Below are 18,298 nucleotides of genomic sequence, written 5' to 3'. Positions count from 1 at the left end.
GTTGCCCCGGAGGTTCACTAGCTGGAATGAAGTTGCATGAATTCAGATGGTCAAGAATATTTCGAAGATTAGGTGTGGACAGTGAATCGAATTTAATAGTAAACACTTTTAATAAGTTATTTAAAGTTTCTAATATTTGCACACCTTTACAATGCAATAAATAGAGGTTATGCCCTCGGACACTTATTTATTATTAAGGTTATGAAGTAAACTTATGGTAAAATATTGCACACATACTGCAGTGCCATGGTGGGCCTAGATGCAAGGCAAGTATTGTTATCAAGTTTGATATGGCCATAGGAGGCATTAGCTCAAGCAATTCATGAATAGAAAAGGCAAGAAAACAATGTTTAGAAGCAGAGCAATAGCTTTGAGGCATTCATTATTGCTAAGGAATAGAATCCTGATTTAAACGTCAAACTTGAAAGTACCGCTGTGGTGGCTCAGTGGGCTAAGGCAGTGTGCTGCTGAGCCCAAGATCTTAGCCGTGGCAGCGTTTTTATGGTAGACGCAGAAAACAGAAACGCTAGTGTGTTGAGATTACGGTGCACATTAAAGATCCACAGGTGGTCAAAATTAATCCAAACACCTACACTATGGCACGCCTTATATAGCCCAAATGTAGCTTTGGTGGGTAAAACCACCGTAGTTCGGAATTTCTTAGAATGCAAAAACTTGTTGATTTGAAGAGAACTCGTGTTTAGAAATGTTATGTATGAATAGGTAGAAGTGATACGCATTAACACACTGTGAAGTTACACAAAAAAATTAAGGGTGTGAAAACTGACATAAGCGTGAATGAAGTGTGTGAAATAATGCAGTGCTTGTGATCTGCAGGTGATACGGGATGGCATGGGACAAGCTGCCGGTCGCAGACCAGAGGACGTTTTGGACGTGGTCATAACGAATGCCGTAATTCTGGATGCCTTGCTCGGTGTTGTCAAGGCTGACATTGGAATCAAGGTAAAGTGCGAGGGCATGTTGCCCTTCTCCTACTTCTGCTCGTATGGATGGGCAATGCACTGCTGTCTTTATATAGTCAGACGGTTTATACTTTCGGGCTCACATATTTTTACCCTGAGCACAAATGAAAAAGCTTCGTAGTATACATTACCCCTGGATGAAGATTCTGCTTTTATTTTTATTTTATATAAGCAAATTTTACTCCAAATGAAAGGGGACGTACCTTGCGTACCTTATTGTGAATTGATTTATCGCATGAAGTGACAAGAATTCCTAGTTTGGATTATGTTGTGAGAACTTGTGACTAGAGTGTGCTTACCAAGTTTTGGAGTGAAGGCAATGTTCTTGTTCTGCATTTGGGCTGGACCCGAAATTCCTAGCTTTCAGAAGGGTGCCTGTCAAGAGCTGGAATAGTCATTAGTTCCAAAGTGCTGCTGTTACATGAGCGGTGCTAGTCATAGAATAACACTACTAGGTTTCTGGTTCCTCGTGGAATGTTTGTTTATGGTGCTCTTAATTGATAGTACTATATGCTATCTGCAGCCATACGAGTTGGGTCGCAATTAAGATGGTGCAAGTTATTCTTGCTTTACCATCCGTAGTGGTTCTCTTACTTTACCGCGTGTACAGACAGAAGTGAGTGTCACAACTGCTGTACTGAACAGGAACTGCCACCCACATGGTGAAGGGAGGCACCGGCAAATTTTTCTTGGATGTCGTCCTACTTTGCGATCACGGTAGTGAATTTGAATCTAGCAGTGTACCATAAACTTTGACGATGCACTGGTACATGTTGATGGTTCTGTGAACTAGCTTCCAAAGTGCCGAAGCTTTGCAAGCTTTTTTCTTTCTCTTTTTTAACTTCAAATGTCTGAACTATATATTCCTAAGCATGAAGCCATTTGCTTCTTTGGTCGGTGGCTGGAGCTGTGGTTTTTGTGACTTTGAGCTTTGATTGAGAATAGAAAACTTATCGTGTGATCTTATTATGTAGCATCTTATCGTGTGATAAGATGCACATCATCTTATGAAGTAGTGGCGGCAATTAAGCTCCTTCGGACTTGGAATCTGAGAAAACTGTGCTGCTGTTAATGCAACACAGTAATAGAATGCCGTGCAAATTCATTATGATTTTTGTTGCAATTTTTACTGTAACTAAACATACCACTCTTTCAGAGTTATGACAGAAACAACCAACCATGGGCATGTGTGCCTTCCTCAAAAAGTGGGAGGAAGAAGAGGGGGGGTGGGGGAGTGGTCGTGCAGGGGGAAGGCCACAAGAGTTAAACCAAATATGAATAAGTTTATTTTAACCAGCCCGTGCAGAAACAAACAACACTGTAGTTGTGGAGAGCAAAAAAAAAAGAGTGTATATCTTGCCCGTATTTATTGTAAAGTTCGAAAAATGTGGTGTAGATGTAGTGTGTGACTGAGTGAGTGAGTATTAGGTGCTTTAGGCAGTTGCTGAGCTTTAGGGGCTGATGGTTGGGTTTCCACTATAGATGTAGAAAAAAGATGCTAAGAAGTATGGTTCTTTATTGTGGCAGTGTAGTGATGAGGAGGACAGCGAAGTTTTGCTGCACTTTTGCCTTGTTGATAATCAGTGGATGATAAAACTGCTTCCAGTTACAGCGTAACACACTGCTGATGCACACTCGTGTGTATAACTTGCATGCGACACTTTATGCCTAGATTGCATGTACAGTCGAGCCCAGATATATCAAACCCGGATATATCGAATTATTGCATATACCGAACAGTCTAAACATCCCCTTTGAAATCCTATGCAAAAGTATAGCACCTTTTTACATGGTGTCAAACTCTCACACACCGTCCCATTCGATATATCGAACGCTGCTCTGCAAGTGCCTCTGCAGGTGCAGAGGCACTGCGGGAGTTGTGGGCAACGGTGATGACTTCTCACACGTCGCGTCACTTGGATGGCCTTCAACACCAGCTCGATATGGTAGCATGTGGATAGCCTCATGACGAGAATCGCAGGGTGTGATTGGATGCGAAAGGGGGAGAGGGAGGGGAAACTGACGGGAGGCACTGTGACCCAGCTGTGGCTCTGCTGGCATCGAGACCCGTGCGGCGAGGTGCGTGTTTCTTTTGTTTTCGGCAGCGTGTATTCGGAGCCATGGTCACAAAAAAAAGCTATATTTGATTTTGACTTGATTATTAGGTTTAATGCACCAACGCTACACAGGTGATGAAGCGTGCTGCAGTAGAGGGCTCCGGGGTCTTTAACGTGCATCGAAATCTCAAGCACACGGGCGTTTTCGCTCTTCGCCTCCATCAGAAAAGTGGCCGCCGTGGCTGGGAATCGAACCTGTGTCCTTGGACTTGGTAACACAACGCCTTAGCCACTGAGCCAACGCGGCGGGTGGAAAAAATGGTAGAATTTGGATTTAAAGACGAAGGTAGACGTGATTAGACCGGTGGAGGCCGGTGAAAAGAAATAGTCGGCTGCAGAGGCATTTCAAATTCAAAACTCTGCGCAGCACGCTTGAGCACGACACTGCATAGCAAGCCAACGTAAGGTGAAGGCAGTGCAGCCCGGCCATTCTGGAGCATGTCGTGTGTGTGTTCCTGAGGCTGGTTCCGCAGTTGTTGTGACTCCAGACGAAAGGTGTTCGGATACGAAAGACAATGACATTGAGTTCCTCGAGAGTGAATCAGAGAGCTGTCAGCATTCCCATGTGAAAAGCACATAAATGTGTAAGTGTTGACGACGACGTCCAGGCTGTGGTGGATCGCAACGATGCGGCGATCACAGCGGAGATCACTGTTACGGAATAACCGGACCTTACTAGTGACCCTGACGACGTTCCCAACCGCCTACGGCAGCTGAGCTTGCGTCAGCACTCGGTGTAATTCATGGTCGTGGCGGCGTAGTGGACGGCGCCGGGCTTCCTCGTTTGAATGGCGTTAGTAACCCTGAAGGCAGTTTGGTGAACTTCATGATGCAGAAGATAAAGCAAGCGAAGCTCATGGACCTTTTCGTGCTAAATATAGTGACGTGGTCGTCGCGCTGTGTTATGTATTTTCTGTGCTTTTAGGAACAAATGGGGAAGCTAGCGCTTGTTGCGATCTCGGAAAGCTGCCAGAGATGTGTGGAGTGTTCGTATAAGCTTCAGATGGGCATATTTTATATTTCAAATTATTGATATATCAATCTATTTCACGATCCTCTTGGAGTTTGATATATCCGGAATCGACTGTATATGACATCTCACCATGGCCTTTCCTGGCTTTAAGCGTGGCTTCACTTGTACTGATTACAAATTACTATGCTTACTTTCCTGCCCCCTTCCCTCCCCATGTACAGTAACCTCATCGTAGTATAGCAGAACAAAATGATGCAGACGCTAGGAAGATTGGTGGAGACACTACAGCTTTGGACTCACAGCTGCACAGTTATTGAAACTATCTCTTCACACCAGCTCTCGTGGGTGCACATTATATGAAAGTGCTGTTAAATTGTCATGCGAGAGCAAGCTTTTGTGCGGACATTGGCATTTCTGAAATAACATGGATTCAGTACACTTAATCGTAAGTTCAGGGCAGTGGCATTTATCTTTCTAGTATAGGCATCATGCTACGCTCCGTCTTTTGTGTCAATGCTGTCATCATTCCCATCGCTACAATGGTCACAACAACAGCTTTAACGGTGATTCGTGTCACTTTGCCAAAGGGTTCTCATCAATCCGGCCAACCGCTGCCTCTGCTTGCAGGGCAACCAGATAGTGGGCATCGGCAAAGCGGGGAACCCCGACATAATGGCCGGTGTCCACCCGAAGCTCGTGATTGGCTGCAGCACGGAGGTGGTGGCTGGCGAGGGCCTTATCGTGACGGCCGGGGCCATCGACACCCACGTCCACTACATCTGCCCCCAGCTTATCGAGCAGGCCATTGCCGGGGGCATCACTACCCTGGTTGGTGGCGGCTCGGGACCGGCCGAAGGAACTCGGGCGACCACCTGCTCTCCAGGCCCTGAGTGCATTCGGTGAGTGCCTTAGTACACCCAAAAGCGAGAAGTTATGGTGGAATGTATATTTCTTATTAAAGGAGCCGTGAAGACAAAATACAAGTTGGGTTTATTAGAAAGACTGCTTAGTCCCGATAACAATGACACCAATATCATCGCAATCTTCGAACAAATAATGGAGATATTAAAGAAAACGTGTGAAGCAGTGGCGACTTCCTAGCCAATTTCCCGCAACTTTTCTCTGACGTCACAGAACCTTGTTTGTGCGATTGGTGGCCGCCTAACTGACTGTTCGCGAAGACACATGACTGGACCACTGTAATGGGGCATCTAGTTCTATTTGACCGCATCACTTGAATGCTAACGTGCGGTTAACACACTGAAAATTATGTTTTATTGTTGGCCCGTATGACGTCACTCTTCTCCATAAGACGTCACTGTGGCACGAAATTTGAAAGTTTTTCGATACCTCTTGCATTTTTTTCATTAAAAAACGTCTTTTGCGGCTGGAAGGGAGCAGAGTGAGATACTGAATCCTAGTTCTTTCAAATTAAACGATGTTGCATTTTCTCTTCATGGCTCCTTTAACAGATCTTTGTTTACCTCTATTACGAAACAGGGCATCAACAGGGACTAGTTGGTTCTGCATAGCTGGAGTGGAAAGTGCTTGAACTTAGAACAGTGGCAACAGGGACCAGAAAGTTGTTAGTTTTGCTTAGTCCTGTGTTGTTCTTGTTCTAGTCCCTGTTGCTACTGTTCTAAGTTTAAGCGCTTTCCACTCCAGCTATTACGCACTGATGTTTTGGCTCAAATCTGCCTAAAGTGACTAATGTGGAAGCTTGGGCTGCTTGGTCAAGCATGATAAGATATGAAACACTGCAAAAGACAAGGACGAGAGAAAGAGACACCATGGCACTGTGATGTCTCCCTCTCTCATCCTTGTTTTTCGTGCTGTTTTAAATTTCATCCTGCCTATAAAGTCTCTCTTTCGGGCCAAAAAAGTAGTTGACGTGTGTGGGCAACCTCACTGATACTTGTGCGAGGGAAATTTGGTAGGTCTTACAAATTTTGCTTCTGGAGGCACCGTGACCACTGATGTGTTATCACAACTGGATGATTATAGTATGCTTGATTCTGTAGTGTCCGTTGGAATCTGCTGATTTTGGCGGCACTTCCAGCTGATGTTTGGGATTTTGTATAGTTGAGGGGCTGTGAAGTTCTCCTGACAAGTGAGTGGCTGGCTAGATTTGGCATTGTGCATTTCGCATGTGTCCGCACTGCAGTCACAGTGGAATATTCAACCACGCATCGTTTATGTGTTGAGTGGCAGCAACATTTCAAACTCTTTTGAGTATGCTTTTCCGTCTCAAACTTCAAATGAGAAAGCATTCCAGTGCTGTGTTATTCTAATCCATGGTGGTAATTTTGTATTGTGACGAAATCATTGTGTGGCGTGCCTTCGAGCCCGACCACAGTGGGTGATGTTTTCACTACTCTGGTGTGTGCATAAAATTATGATGAGTCGTTTGGAGTGTCGTCTGGTTGTGAATTGGTGAAGAGGCCTCTTTTTGCAATTGGAGTACGTGCTTCATGTAAGTCAGGAACAATACCTGGAGTGTTTCTGTCGTATCCAGGTGCTTCATGTGTTGTTATGTATGTCTCTGGATGCTTTCTTTGAACATTCTAAGGACTTGAAGCAAACTTGCACTTGTTGATGGCACCCCGCCCTCCTCCTTGGCACGCATTTCATGGATTGATTGGTTTTCTTGGACTGATTGGATTTCCTGTTTTAAGTGCAGTGCTGCTATTAATAGTTGCTGCACCGTGATATACGTTTTAATAAATTCTCTTCATGTGCTTGATAATTGTAAGCCATTTGAGCCAGTTGTTATACTGATGATTGCACCTTCATAGGTGGGGAAATGGTTTAGAAGTTGTTTATCTTGTTGAGTAAAGCCAGAGTTTTTAAAATTTAGATGAATTTCTGTGTCTGACTCCTGGTACATCTTTTTAGATGACCTTTGTTGCGATGACATAATTTCTAAAAATTTAATTACTTATTCTATGCGGGTATCTTTTTTCAGGAACATGATACAGAGCACGGACAGCATGCCAGTGAACTTTGGATTCACAGGTATGAGTCAACCAAAGCCTGCCCTAGTCTCAGAATTGTGTCATGAGTGCCATATTTTTGATCAGTTATTTGTCGCAGTTTTGGAAACAGGTTCTTTCTAGCCACACAAGTGGTTTAGTGACTACTACCTAAGAAAGCATGGTGTTTTTGTAGAGGTTTGTAATAGTGATGGATGCAGAAGTGGCCAGTATGGGTTTTTACGACTATGTATTAAGGGAATCTTCTATCTAATACAGCGCAGGCTGCCAACATGCCTACTACAGGTTCGAGCAAGCCAAGCCGTAAAGCAGGGTCGGCTCTTGCCACGTGTGCGTAATCGCTTCGAGAGGACAATATCTCACTGCAGAATGACGTTTAATGCGTGGGATGTCACAATAGAACCACAGCTCTGGTAAAATGAGGTAAAAGCTCATCCTCTGGTAAAAGCTCATCCACACGAGGTGGGGAATTAACAGCTGTTTTCCAGCTGTGTGAGCCGCCGAAGTGCTGCGGGTGATCGACTCCAGGGATAATCGGGAGGACCAAAGATTGGCCGAGCTACCAATAACTACTCAAATCACCTGCACAAGCAGGCAGTGCGAAGTCAAAGGGTGCATGCAAAACCGACCCCCTGTAAGCGCCGATCTCACACAAGAGGCCGCTTCAAGCGTAAGCCACAAAGCGAGCAGTATGCATGGTACCTGAACAGGGCCGGGCCCGGCAGTCATCTTTTGGGTGACCAGCGCGTATTTGTTCACGAGCAGAGGGACAGCCTGTGTCACACCCTATGTGGCTTATTGTCCGTTGTGCAGTGGTCAACCCATACCTCCTTTCAGGGTGAGGGGATGCAAGGAGTAACCCCCGCCTTCCTGGAAAGCCGTTCGCGCTGTGCATGTGCACTTAATGCGAGTAGACCACATCTATATCCCCGCAGTATCTGTTAGCTTGGCTTATATTAATGTGGTGCATAACTGAGATCAGCCAGACACGGAAACTTTCATTTCACTTGAATGACATGTAAGCACGCACATTGGGAAATCTTTTTTACCAGACAAAGGAGCGCAATGGGCTCCTTGAAACAATCCAAAGCTGGGCTGCAAGTTTTGCATTTGCAAGCCACTTCATCCCTAAACAAGATCTGTCCTTGCTGTCTCCTGTAATCTCCAAACTTTCATGGAAGCAATAAGACGTAGTTGCGACTGGTTGGAAAAATGGTAGTGGTGCTATTGAGGTCATGTTCTACTGAAATGCTGTTGCAGGAAAAGGAAATACCTCGTACACGCAGGGCTTGGCACCTGAACTCGTGGCTCAAGTTGAAGCTGGTGCTATGGGGTGAGTGCCTTTTAACTACTCTGGGAACTTCTGCATTGTGCGTGCTTTAAATCTAGCACCATTTCACAGTGATGGGAAGTTACTTTATTCATTCTTGCTGTTTGCTGATTGATCTCTATTTCTCTTCAATCGCACTTGTGGACGTGTCTGCAAAAGAGGCGCAGCTGTCCGATGAGGCCTAAAGGAGGTTTATTTGCTGAGGGGAGAATGTCACTGACATCATGCACCTTGTTGATCTGAACAGTGTTTATAACACCAGCCCACCTCAGGAGCCAGGTGGATCCCCGTATGTAGGTTCGGCTTTGTGCCACCAGAATTCACAACTTTACTAACATTGCATGAGGGAAGACTCGTGTGACACCAACTATAAACATAGGAACTCCAAACTAACCAAATTATTCTCATTCAACTCGCTCCCCTATGGATGATTAAGGAAGAGCACATTATAAACACATGGCCTTCAAGGCATGGAGAGCTTTCACACCTGCGACCACAAATTGACCCCTTCTCCACTACAATACACTTGTCTTAAAACAGCTGGGGTCTCTCTGTTTGTTTTGTTAGTACTGTGTGAAAGCCTGTTGTGCCAGAAAGAACAAGAAAGAGAATGTAAAGGAAGGTTGTGAGAGGAAACTTGCTGTAATCCCGTACGGGCATGAAACGGCCCACGGATTGAAGATTGTGGGGTCTCGATACAGTTTCAGAGTGCTGTTTTCTGTGAAGACAAAAGTGGGCCAACTGAGTTGCCTAGTTAACAGCAAATGCCGGGAAGTACATCTGCAGTGTGAATTGTGCACAGCCTTTTGTTCGGTGTGTGACTGGCATGCTATATAGAGTACCATTTTTATGTGCTTTTCTAAAATGTTTGGGGTGGGGGGAGGGGTTTACACACTGAAGCTAAATTTCAGCTATGAGGTGCACCGTAGAGGAGGGCTCAGGACTAATTTTGGTTACCTAGCGATCTTGAGCATGCACCAAAATCGCAATGCACGGGCAGTTTTGCTTTTTGCCTTCACCTGAAAAGCAGCCGCATTGGCTGGGAATCAAGTCATGGCCCTGGGCTCAGCTGCATGATGTCTGGGCCCCTGAGCCACCGTGGCAGGCCATGGGTGCGTGTACGAACGTCAGATGGGATGGTGTTTGAATGTGCGATTGAAAGATCCGGAGCCCTCCACTACGGCGCGCCTCATCGCCTGCGTTGCGTCGGCGCGTTAAACCCTACAATCAATCAATCAATCAAGCGATTGAAAGAGCATCTCTCATATTAAAAATTACACTCCACAAGTGCCATCCTTCCCACTCACTGCAAGAAATGGGGGTGTCACATTTTGTATAACGATACTGAAGTTCTTTATCAGCATAATGACCAGGCTGCTAAGAAACCAGCAGAGGCATTTCATATCCATCAAGAGGGTAACATTTACGGGAGCAAAACTTCTGTCACTATGCACGAAGAGGAATGTGCGCTAATTGGTTCCATGTTCGTGTAATCGGTTTGGTTCGTGGTCCTTGTGTAAATGTCCTGTAGGTTAATAAATCTACTTGTTTGGGTTCTTTCTTACCATCTCCTGTTACTCTGTGTGTTTCACTTTCCAAACGTAAATGCCACTACCTCCGCCAGCTCTTCATTGCTCCTTGTCTGCTTGTTTGTAGTGTCCCTTTTTTGTTGAGTGGCCTCCACAATGTTGTCAGTTTTAGAGCAAACCAGCACCTCATTGTCACTGAGATGTAGTCGTCAGGCATTACAACCTATGCTGTGTTTACCGATTCTTTCTGCTCTGTGGCAAGGCTGAATAACTTATAGTCATTAGCACACCATAATCTGTTGTTACTAGCAGCGAAGCCAGCACTGCGCCAGTATTTGTGCGCAGTGTCGGCGGGCAAGTTTTACTGTGCGCCAGTCCACCATCTGAATTAGTTGGTACATGTTGGTGCTGGTTGACTTTCTAGTGCTGGGTTGGACGTTCAGTGGAATTCACTCGCATTTTTGGGTGGTAGTGTCTTTGACGGACTGTACGATACCTCGGTCTGACGGTTACAGCGCTGACACAGCATTTCAGGCAGGAAAATGATTTGATGTGATTCAGCACTGGGACCTTTGTTGTGCGCTGCACAGTTGTCGATCGGAAGAGCAATCTTGCGATTCTGGACATGCATTGTCTTCTCCAGTAGCAATTAAAAGTCAGGTTTGGAAAAACCCCGCCGTCATCGAGGCTTTTTTGTTCGCCACATAATCTGCTGGAAGGCTACGCATGCCCTAAAAACATTGCAGCTTCGCTGACATTCCGATCACAAGTGGCTTCAACTTTTCAGTCCCCGCTGCATTGTAATAAAGCCACACTGCCTCTTTCCTTTTTTTGCTGCGTTTGAAGCAATCTATTTTCCCAGGGAGTCGTTTGAGGCAGCGAATTGTAAAACGGAGCAGTTTCATCTGCATTAAATGTGTCTTCTGGCCTATCCTCCTGCACTGCCATCAGCAGTTTGGGCTCACTTTGATTGATTGTGGGGTTTAACGTGCCGACGCAACGCAGGTGGTAAGGCGCGCCGTAGTGGAGGGCTCCGGATTAACTTTGACCACATGGAGATCTTTAACGTGCGCCGAAATCTTGTACGCACGGGCGTTTTTGCTTTTCGCCTCCATCGGGCTCACACTTTTATTGTTGGTGAGATCGTGTGATGCAATGGCCTCTTTAGTATCCACAAGCTAGTCTTAAAGCAATGCCATGGTTTTGTTTAAAAACTTCTAAGCCAGCCCCTGATCACCTTGAACTGCTAGCTACTGTGCACGGATAATAATGCTGCTACAATATCTTGCTGCTAATGAGGTTTTCCAATCTATTAATTATTATTAGTTCTGTCCCCACTCATAAATCATGCTCAAAGTTTATAGAAACAAGAAACACTGCTTAATTTTTTGCAAAGTTGTCCTTCTGTGGCCTTGTGCAGGTAAAGCTTCTGACTTCCATTGTGAGCAAAAAAGCTGCAGTTACCTAAAGTCTTTGAGAATGCAATAGCGCATGCAAGACCTCCACCTGTTACAAAGCATATTTCTTGTTGCACTTCCCAGCTTTATTCTGAAACTTTTCCCGATCCTGATGCAAAATTGAAAATACTAGCAAGTTTTAGTTTCGGCAAAATCAGAGCTGCTGTTGTTGCTTGGAAGGCCCTGAACCAAACTTAACACGAATTTTGCGTGATGTGTCGAAATGTGACATCCTGAACAGTGCTAGGAGCTTTAGCATCTTTAGTTTCTCAGAATATTTGTCATGCTACAGCTAATGTAATGAGCCAGCCAAACTGGCCTGGTTCTATTTTTACCTTGACTAAAAAACTTTTCCACAGCTCAGACTTTAAGTCATGGAAAATCTGATGCCTTTTCAACTGAAATAAATCACAGATAAGAAAGAAAAGCATAATTAGAAAAAGTAATTAATACGTTGAATAAGTGTAGTGTGTCAATTGAGTGCAAAATTAGCAAGGGCAAGGATTGACTTGCTTTAAGAAAGCATTGTGGTTGCAAGGAGATCTTGAACAAAAGAAATATACATCTAATTGCACTTTTCGGAGGTACACTGTGATAGCTTCGGTGTGGTTTTGTTGTTTTTCCTTGTATTACATCCAATTGCATTAAATCTTCACTTTGTGTCCACTTAAAAGTCAGCAGTGCTTATTTGTTGTGAATAATAAATGTTCCGGTTAAGGTTTTTTCTGACTTTGTTTTATTGGCTGCGTTTTGTAATTGCCCAGGCTAAAGTTGCACGAGGACTGGGCAGCAACCCCTGCTGCCATTGACGCTTGCCTCCAAGTTGCTGACTTTTATGACATTCAGGTAGGAAACTTCTGTTATATTAATGCATTGCTCAGCGTTCTTTGCCATGATAGATGCAGCTGTGTCGTGTCACCCCATCAGACAAAAGCAGTGTTGCAGAAATTTATTTAAAGGAGTACTGACATGAAATTTCAAAGCTGAGACTATGTAAAAAGCTTCCTTTATGTATAGAAATATCTCTCAGGACGTTTCAACTGTAACCATTCAGTAGAAAATATTGTGATTCAGTTTTTATATTTGCGCACACGAGAAAGCTCAGAATAAATACCCTTTCGACTTCGACGCGTTGAGCACTGCACCTTAAATTGCTGACATCTGAGCTCTCTAACTTGGCCAAGGCAGTTGGCTGCTGTTGGTGCGCACTGCTGTGCCTTGTGCATTATGTCACAGTTTTTGGACTGACGTCATACTGCCCGGGCGTGTGCAACCACAGTGAGTCTGGAAGCGCGCACGTACAGACGGGCTGTGGTTCGGCGACAACAGTGACATCAAGAGCATCCTCCTGTCATGGGGCCGCCTCGTTGTTCGTTGCATCGAAACCAGAACTGACACAAATAAACAAAGTCCGAAGTAATTATTTACTGTGCAATCGACCATCTGATGTGCTATTGTATGATTGGTGGGCTGGTAGGCACCCATAGCAGCGGAAAAAGTGTAACACAAAAATTTCATGTCAGTATACTCTTTTAAGGAGAGTTCAGCAATTCTTAAAATGGTCCTGCCATCGCTTACTTGCAGCGAGGCTCCCTCCCATATACAGTATACTGATGTAGTTGCCTGAATGAGAAAGTGTGGCAGCCGCGGTGATGGGGTATTCCCGCAACTATAGACTCAGAGAGCCATCTGAAGTGTAAATATGCTCCCTTTCATTACGCGTTGAACATGGAGTGCTCAATGTTGCTGTATTACGGGAAGCCATAAGCAATGAGAAAAGGCATGATGTTGGTGCGATGAAACTTACTGAGAGGCTGTGAAGTTATCTTTGTGTGTCTTCTAATTATATGGGGGAATTCGAATTACAATTTTCTTTTGCATCATCACAATTGTTATGGTGTTGTGACTGGATGAGAGCTCGGCCACTATTCAGGTAGGTAAATGTTCATACTTTGTACGTGTTAGGCTTGGGGCCAGAAAATTAAGTGCGTTGTGCTGCAGAAACTTGTACGCCAAGGTCTGTATGCTGGCATATACAACATAAGACAATCACAGCGTCACTGTCATCAGGTAGCAAAGTGTCTCATGTATTGTTTGTCCCATTGTTTGAATAATGGCATTGTTTTGGAACTTATCAGAAATATATTATTTTTGTACTATTTCTTTTACTGAGCATTGTGATGTTAACATAGGGTAGGTTTGGGAAGTCCTGATACAAGATTAGCATTATTTACTGCTATGTTTAAAAGACCCATGCGTATAAAGCCAGAATATTTGTATTAAAAGTATGAGATTGTATTTGCAGTCAGTTTTTTTATTTATGTTTGATTCACAGTCAAAAATTTGTTATTTGCACGCCTAGAGTTTTGTGCATTTCTAAGGGTATGTTTATGGTGTCTCTGTGGTACTGCTTATGTCAAAATACCGCTTATAACAAAGTTTTTCCTGTCTCGTTGGCTCTATTATTGTCCTCATGTGCTGCTGTTCTAAACCGTACCAGTGTGGTCTCCTATGTTAAGGCCCAATACATTTGCTTGCTCAGGGGAAAGCAGGCCAGATGCTGCCTTGGGCGGGGCTTTACGTGAAGAGTAACATCAAGCTATAGAGAAAAATTAGTAAAAGAATAACTTGACGTACTGTTGCGCTTAACAGTGCCACAAGTTTTAGAAAAAGGAGTGCTGCATTCACTATAGATCAGCAGTTCTCAACCATGAATGAGTCGGGGACACCTTCCGGGCTTGCAAAAGGGATGGGGGACCCCACGATGAACTATGTTGATCCATGTCATAATTTCCAAGAAGTTGCACTTGCAGCTAAAGTCACCAACATACTTATCAATGCCCACCTTTTTTGCCTGACTTTTATGCTGATACGTGTCATTTTGTCAAACAATTTGCTCTTGCAGCTGAAAGTCACCAAAGCTAAGCGGCCTTTTGTGTGTCTGGCTTTTCCGCAGAGCTGGCGTGTCATGCAAAAAGCCAACATTAAAACATGGGCCTTATGCTACACTAGCTACACCAAAAATGAAACGTCATGTAGCGAAGCCGCCTTTTTGTGTTTCCAACAAGGTTTAGCAAAAAGGAAAGATGAATGGGGGGGGGGGGGGGGGGGGGGGGTTGAAAAGTTTTGGGGAGGGTTTCGTGGACCCCTGAAATGCAATTGCGGACCCTCATTTGAGGACCACTGCACTAGATTACAGCAGTATGATGTGCAGAATAAACAGGCGTGCTTCTCGTTTTTTTTGTGTATTGGTCGTGCCTTCCTTTACAATCTGAGCACAGTTGGGCCTTTTGGCTTATCTGATCATCTGCTCATAAAGTGGATAAGTGTGATGCAAAGTGTGATGCAAGTTGCTGCCTTTTCTCTCTGCCTCCCTGGCAGGCCATGATTCACACTGACACGCTGAACGAGTCGGGGTGCCTGGAACAGACGATCGAGGCGTTTGACGGCAGGACGATCCACGCGTACCACGCAGAGGGCGCTGGGGGTGGCCACGCACCGGACATCATTAGCATCTGTGGCGAGCTCAACGTCCTGCCCTCGTCCACAAACCCCACCAGGCCATACACACGTAACACCATCGAGGAGGCCCTCGACATGCTCATCATTTGCCATCACCTGGACAGGTACCGAGAAAAAAAAAAAAAGAATTTGGAGACACTTACAACTGCTAACATGTGGCAATACGAAAGCATTAAATTTTATTTCAAGCTCGGTAATCCTCTATGTCTAATGGTAGGCCAGTCATGATTGTGTTGTCATCTGTTGCGACAGTGTATATGTCATCAGAGGGACATATGTGTGGTGTATAATCTTTGCGTCGTAAATGGTGCGGCTGGATCATCTGGTGGTGGTTTTAGCTTTAGTGAGTGTCTTCCTCTTTGCTCACTGTGTGGCATTTTCGTGTTCCCTGGCCTCACTCATGTATACTCACTCAACATACTCACTCATGTATGCCATTAAATTTTAAGGGACTCTTCATTTGAATCTCTCTTGATGTTGGTTGTTGAATTATTTCAATGGAACATCGTACTTGTTGGAAAACATAAGTTTATGAGGGAAAGAAAAGATACCCACTATTATGAAACTCTTGGCAGTATTTGTAACGGCCTCAGGAGAGTCCGTGTGTTTTAGTATTTACACAGGATTCGTGGCAGGGGCATGGCAGTTATAGCGCGAAAATTCTCTCCCCCCCCCCACTGAAAATAACCGTTAGGAATGACATCGTCATTAGGACTGGATGTGAAATTGAAATAACTTCAGAGGCCCGTTATTATTGTTGTTTCATGATGGCGGCTTACATGTTCTCGCTTTTCAGTTATTAGTCTATGAATTTCTGGTAAAAAAAGTTCATTTTGTAGATAACTGTCACATGTTGGAACATTCCTAGTGTGGCAAGAGTTTGTCCGCTTGGCTTTGTTTTTTTTTGTTTTTTTGTTTTTTTGCACATCAAGGTAACCTACAAGGTTCGCGTATTAGATAGTAAAGCTGCAACATTTGTCTTATGGCGCATGAAGTACAGTTTGTTAACCGTTTGTGATAATTCTGTTTATATTTCATGTAGTCATGTTGGGTATGACATGAGAATAGCATGGCTTTGTTCTGGTGAGAACAAAAATAATATTTGCAATACCAAGTTTCTGAAATGCTTAAGTCTAAGCCCCTTTTATTGCAGATAAAAATTCTTGCACTTTTCTTCTTCTCTGCCTGCTAAAGTTGGATATATTTAAAGTTGAGACAATTGGATAGTTTATGGCAAGCTGAAGAACGTATGAAGAATGTAACGGCAAATAACATTATTCTCACCAGTAGCCTGGTATCTTCGAATATGCAAAATGATTTTTAATGGCCAATATATGTACTAAGGTTAAAAGAAGGCACTTAACATTGAGAAAACGAGTCAATTCTTCTGGGTCGATTTGAGTCTTGTCCAGGCGGTCACAGCATGCAGCTCATGTCTTTTTTTTTCTTGCTTTTCTGAAGGAATGTCAAGGAGGACTTGGCTTTCGCAGAATCTCGAATTCGGGCTGAAACTATTGCAGCTGAAGACGTCTTGCATGATATTGGGGCCATCAGCATTTACACCTCTGACGCACTTGTAAGTGTTCTTTTTACATTGCACTACATTCTGTAGAGAAAATTAACAGCTTTGTGCACCTACTTGTATTTTAAATGAACATTAGGTGTCTTGGTGTTAGCAAAACATACCCCCAGTAAATTATTCAAGTGCAAAAGATGCCATGGAAACAAACCTGTAATTGTGCGACTCAATTTTCAAGAATTTTTTCGCTCATGAGAAAAGTGTGGCATCTAAGTACCCTTTAAAAAGACTGGTGCCAAGCCTTTCTGACACGGTATTAGCATTACCTTCTACCCTGGCATTTTGGAGAGTCTAATTTATTCCTTTGATGTTTGTTTGCATATGCTGCGGGCAAACGAGCAGTGCTTTAACTTTAAACTTGCTGTCCTGTGTGTTGTAGTGTTCCTGTCGCAACTGCTGATGACAGTTGCTAATGATGGCGTGATAATTAATTGAGCAATGACTGCTGATAAGCAATGACCGAGCAGTGGCAGCGACAGCACTTCATGCAAGTGGGAGCAATCACAGCTTATCAGTTTCGGCTGATTGATTTCCGTGATGCCGGTGTGCGGAGCACCAATCAAGTTGTGCCAGTGTTTTCATGCTACACTTGCTTTTACTAGTGCCTGCAGGTTTTGGCTTTAGGCAATGACACCTCATCTGCTCGTGCAACTCTCAAGTTTGGTCCATAGGCTGCCACTCTAACAAAATGAAGTTTAGAAGCACTAATATGCTGAAACTAGGGCGATGCTGACAATAAGAAATTTTGAGTCAGAAACATTTATCTTGCTTTAAGTTGCTGAGATAAAGAAGTCAAAGTGGTTCTGGGGTGTGCAAGGGTGCTTCCTTAAGCTAAACTCGTGGAAGCACACCCATCAAAAAATTAGCCAAAGCGATATGCGCACCACCTATCACCAGCCACCATAAACATGTCGAGAGCATTTTCTCGTACCTGATGACTATCACTGCGTGGCGCTGGCAGGAGTGCATGCCACACTTTCCGTAATTTGTGTCAAGTTTGTGGGCAGCTGTACAAGTAAGTCAGTAATATCAGGAGAGCTAGATGAGTACAGTTATTTCCAGCAATTACTCAGAGCAAACTGTTTCTACGAGAAAGAAAGAAGGACTGAGATGCATTTGAGAAGCACTCCAAAACAGGGATCAGAGCAGCTTATCGCTATCACTGGGAAAAAAAAGAAAAAAAAAAAGAAATATCTGCAGACTTTTCGCACTCTATGTGTGGAGACTAGAACGAGAACTGTGTCACACTATCCCAACATAGGTGAAATAACTGTCCTATTAGTCGACCAAATGAATGGCTAATACCAAACTGCAATAATTTTCCCAATAGCAATTTGGTTCAGTAAAAATTGTCTCTCTGGCTGCGGTATTGTCACAGATGATGCGCTTGCATCATGCCAGGGAATAACCACATGCCATGCATGCTTGCCACCTGGTTCTTGTTCTGTTGTTCATTTAGTTCAACAATGTTGTGCCACCAGATGTGCCTCTTGTGAAGCTCTCTTCGCAAAATCAATGCATGCATACATAATCAACTTACAGAGCCGGAACATGGTGTCTTGCAAAGCACTTGCAAGAAAACCTACGTCAGCTCAAGGAGCAATAGAAAGAGCAATATTAGGGGTCACACTTAAAACTAGAAAACATGCGCAGTGTATCTGATGGCAAACTAATGGTAAGGACATTTGGCTCAAGTAATTGATAAGAAGGGGAGTTTAGCAGGGCAAGTGACCGTGGACAAAAAGCACGTGAGCGACATGGGTAACCATGCCGTTAATGAATGATTTGTTTGGCGCTCTTTGCCCCCAGTTGGCC

At 44.0% G+C, this 18,298-nt stretch overlaps 1 protein-coding gene across 2 annotated transcripts in view; it reads left to right on the top strand.

Moving 5' to 3' along the window:
* The window catches only part of LOC144145804 (urease subunit alpha-like), a 92,567-nt gene that overhangs the window by 55,878 nt on the left and 18,391 nt on the right, over positions 1–18,298 (top strand). For both annotated transcript variants that reach the window (XM_077677550.1, XM_077677551.1), the window contains exons 11-17: positions 838–963; positions 4,701–4,972; positions 7,039–7,088; positions 8,327–8,399; positions 12,147–12,228; positions 14,764–15,008; positions 16,366–16,480. In XM_077677550.1, coding sequence (XP_077533676.1) covers positions 838–963; positions 4,701–4,972; positions 7,039–7,088; positions 8,327–8,399; positions 12,147–12,228; positions 14,764–15,008; positions 16,366–16,480 — 963 coding nt within the window. The remainder of the gene's footprint in view (positions 1–837; positions 964–4,700; positions 4,973–7,038; positions 7,089–8,326; positions 8,400–12,146; positions 12,229–14,763; positions 15,009–16,365; positions 16,481–18,298) is intronic.

The sequence above is a fragment of the Haemaphysalis longicornis genome, unplaced genomic scaffold, assembly GCF_048455015.1.
Source record: "Haemaphysalis longicornis isolate Haplotype H1 unplaced genomic scaffold, Haemaphysalis longicornis Haplotype H1 scaffold_7, whole genome shotgun sequence".
Classification (NCBI taxonomy): Eukaryota; Metazoa; Arthropoda; class Arachnida; order Ixodida; family Ixodidae; genus Haemaphysalis; species Haemaphysalis longicornis.
Note: the sequence above shows the minus strand (reverse complement) of the source record. Positions and strands in the feature narration are given on the sequence as shown.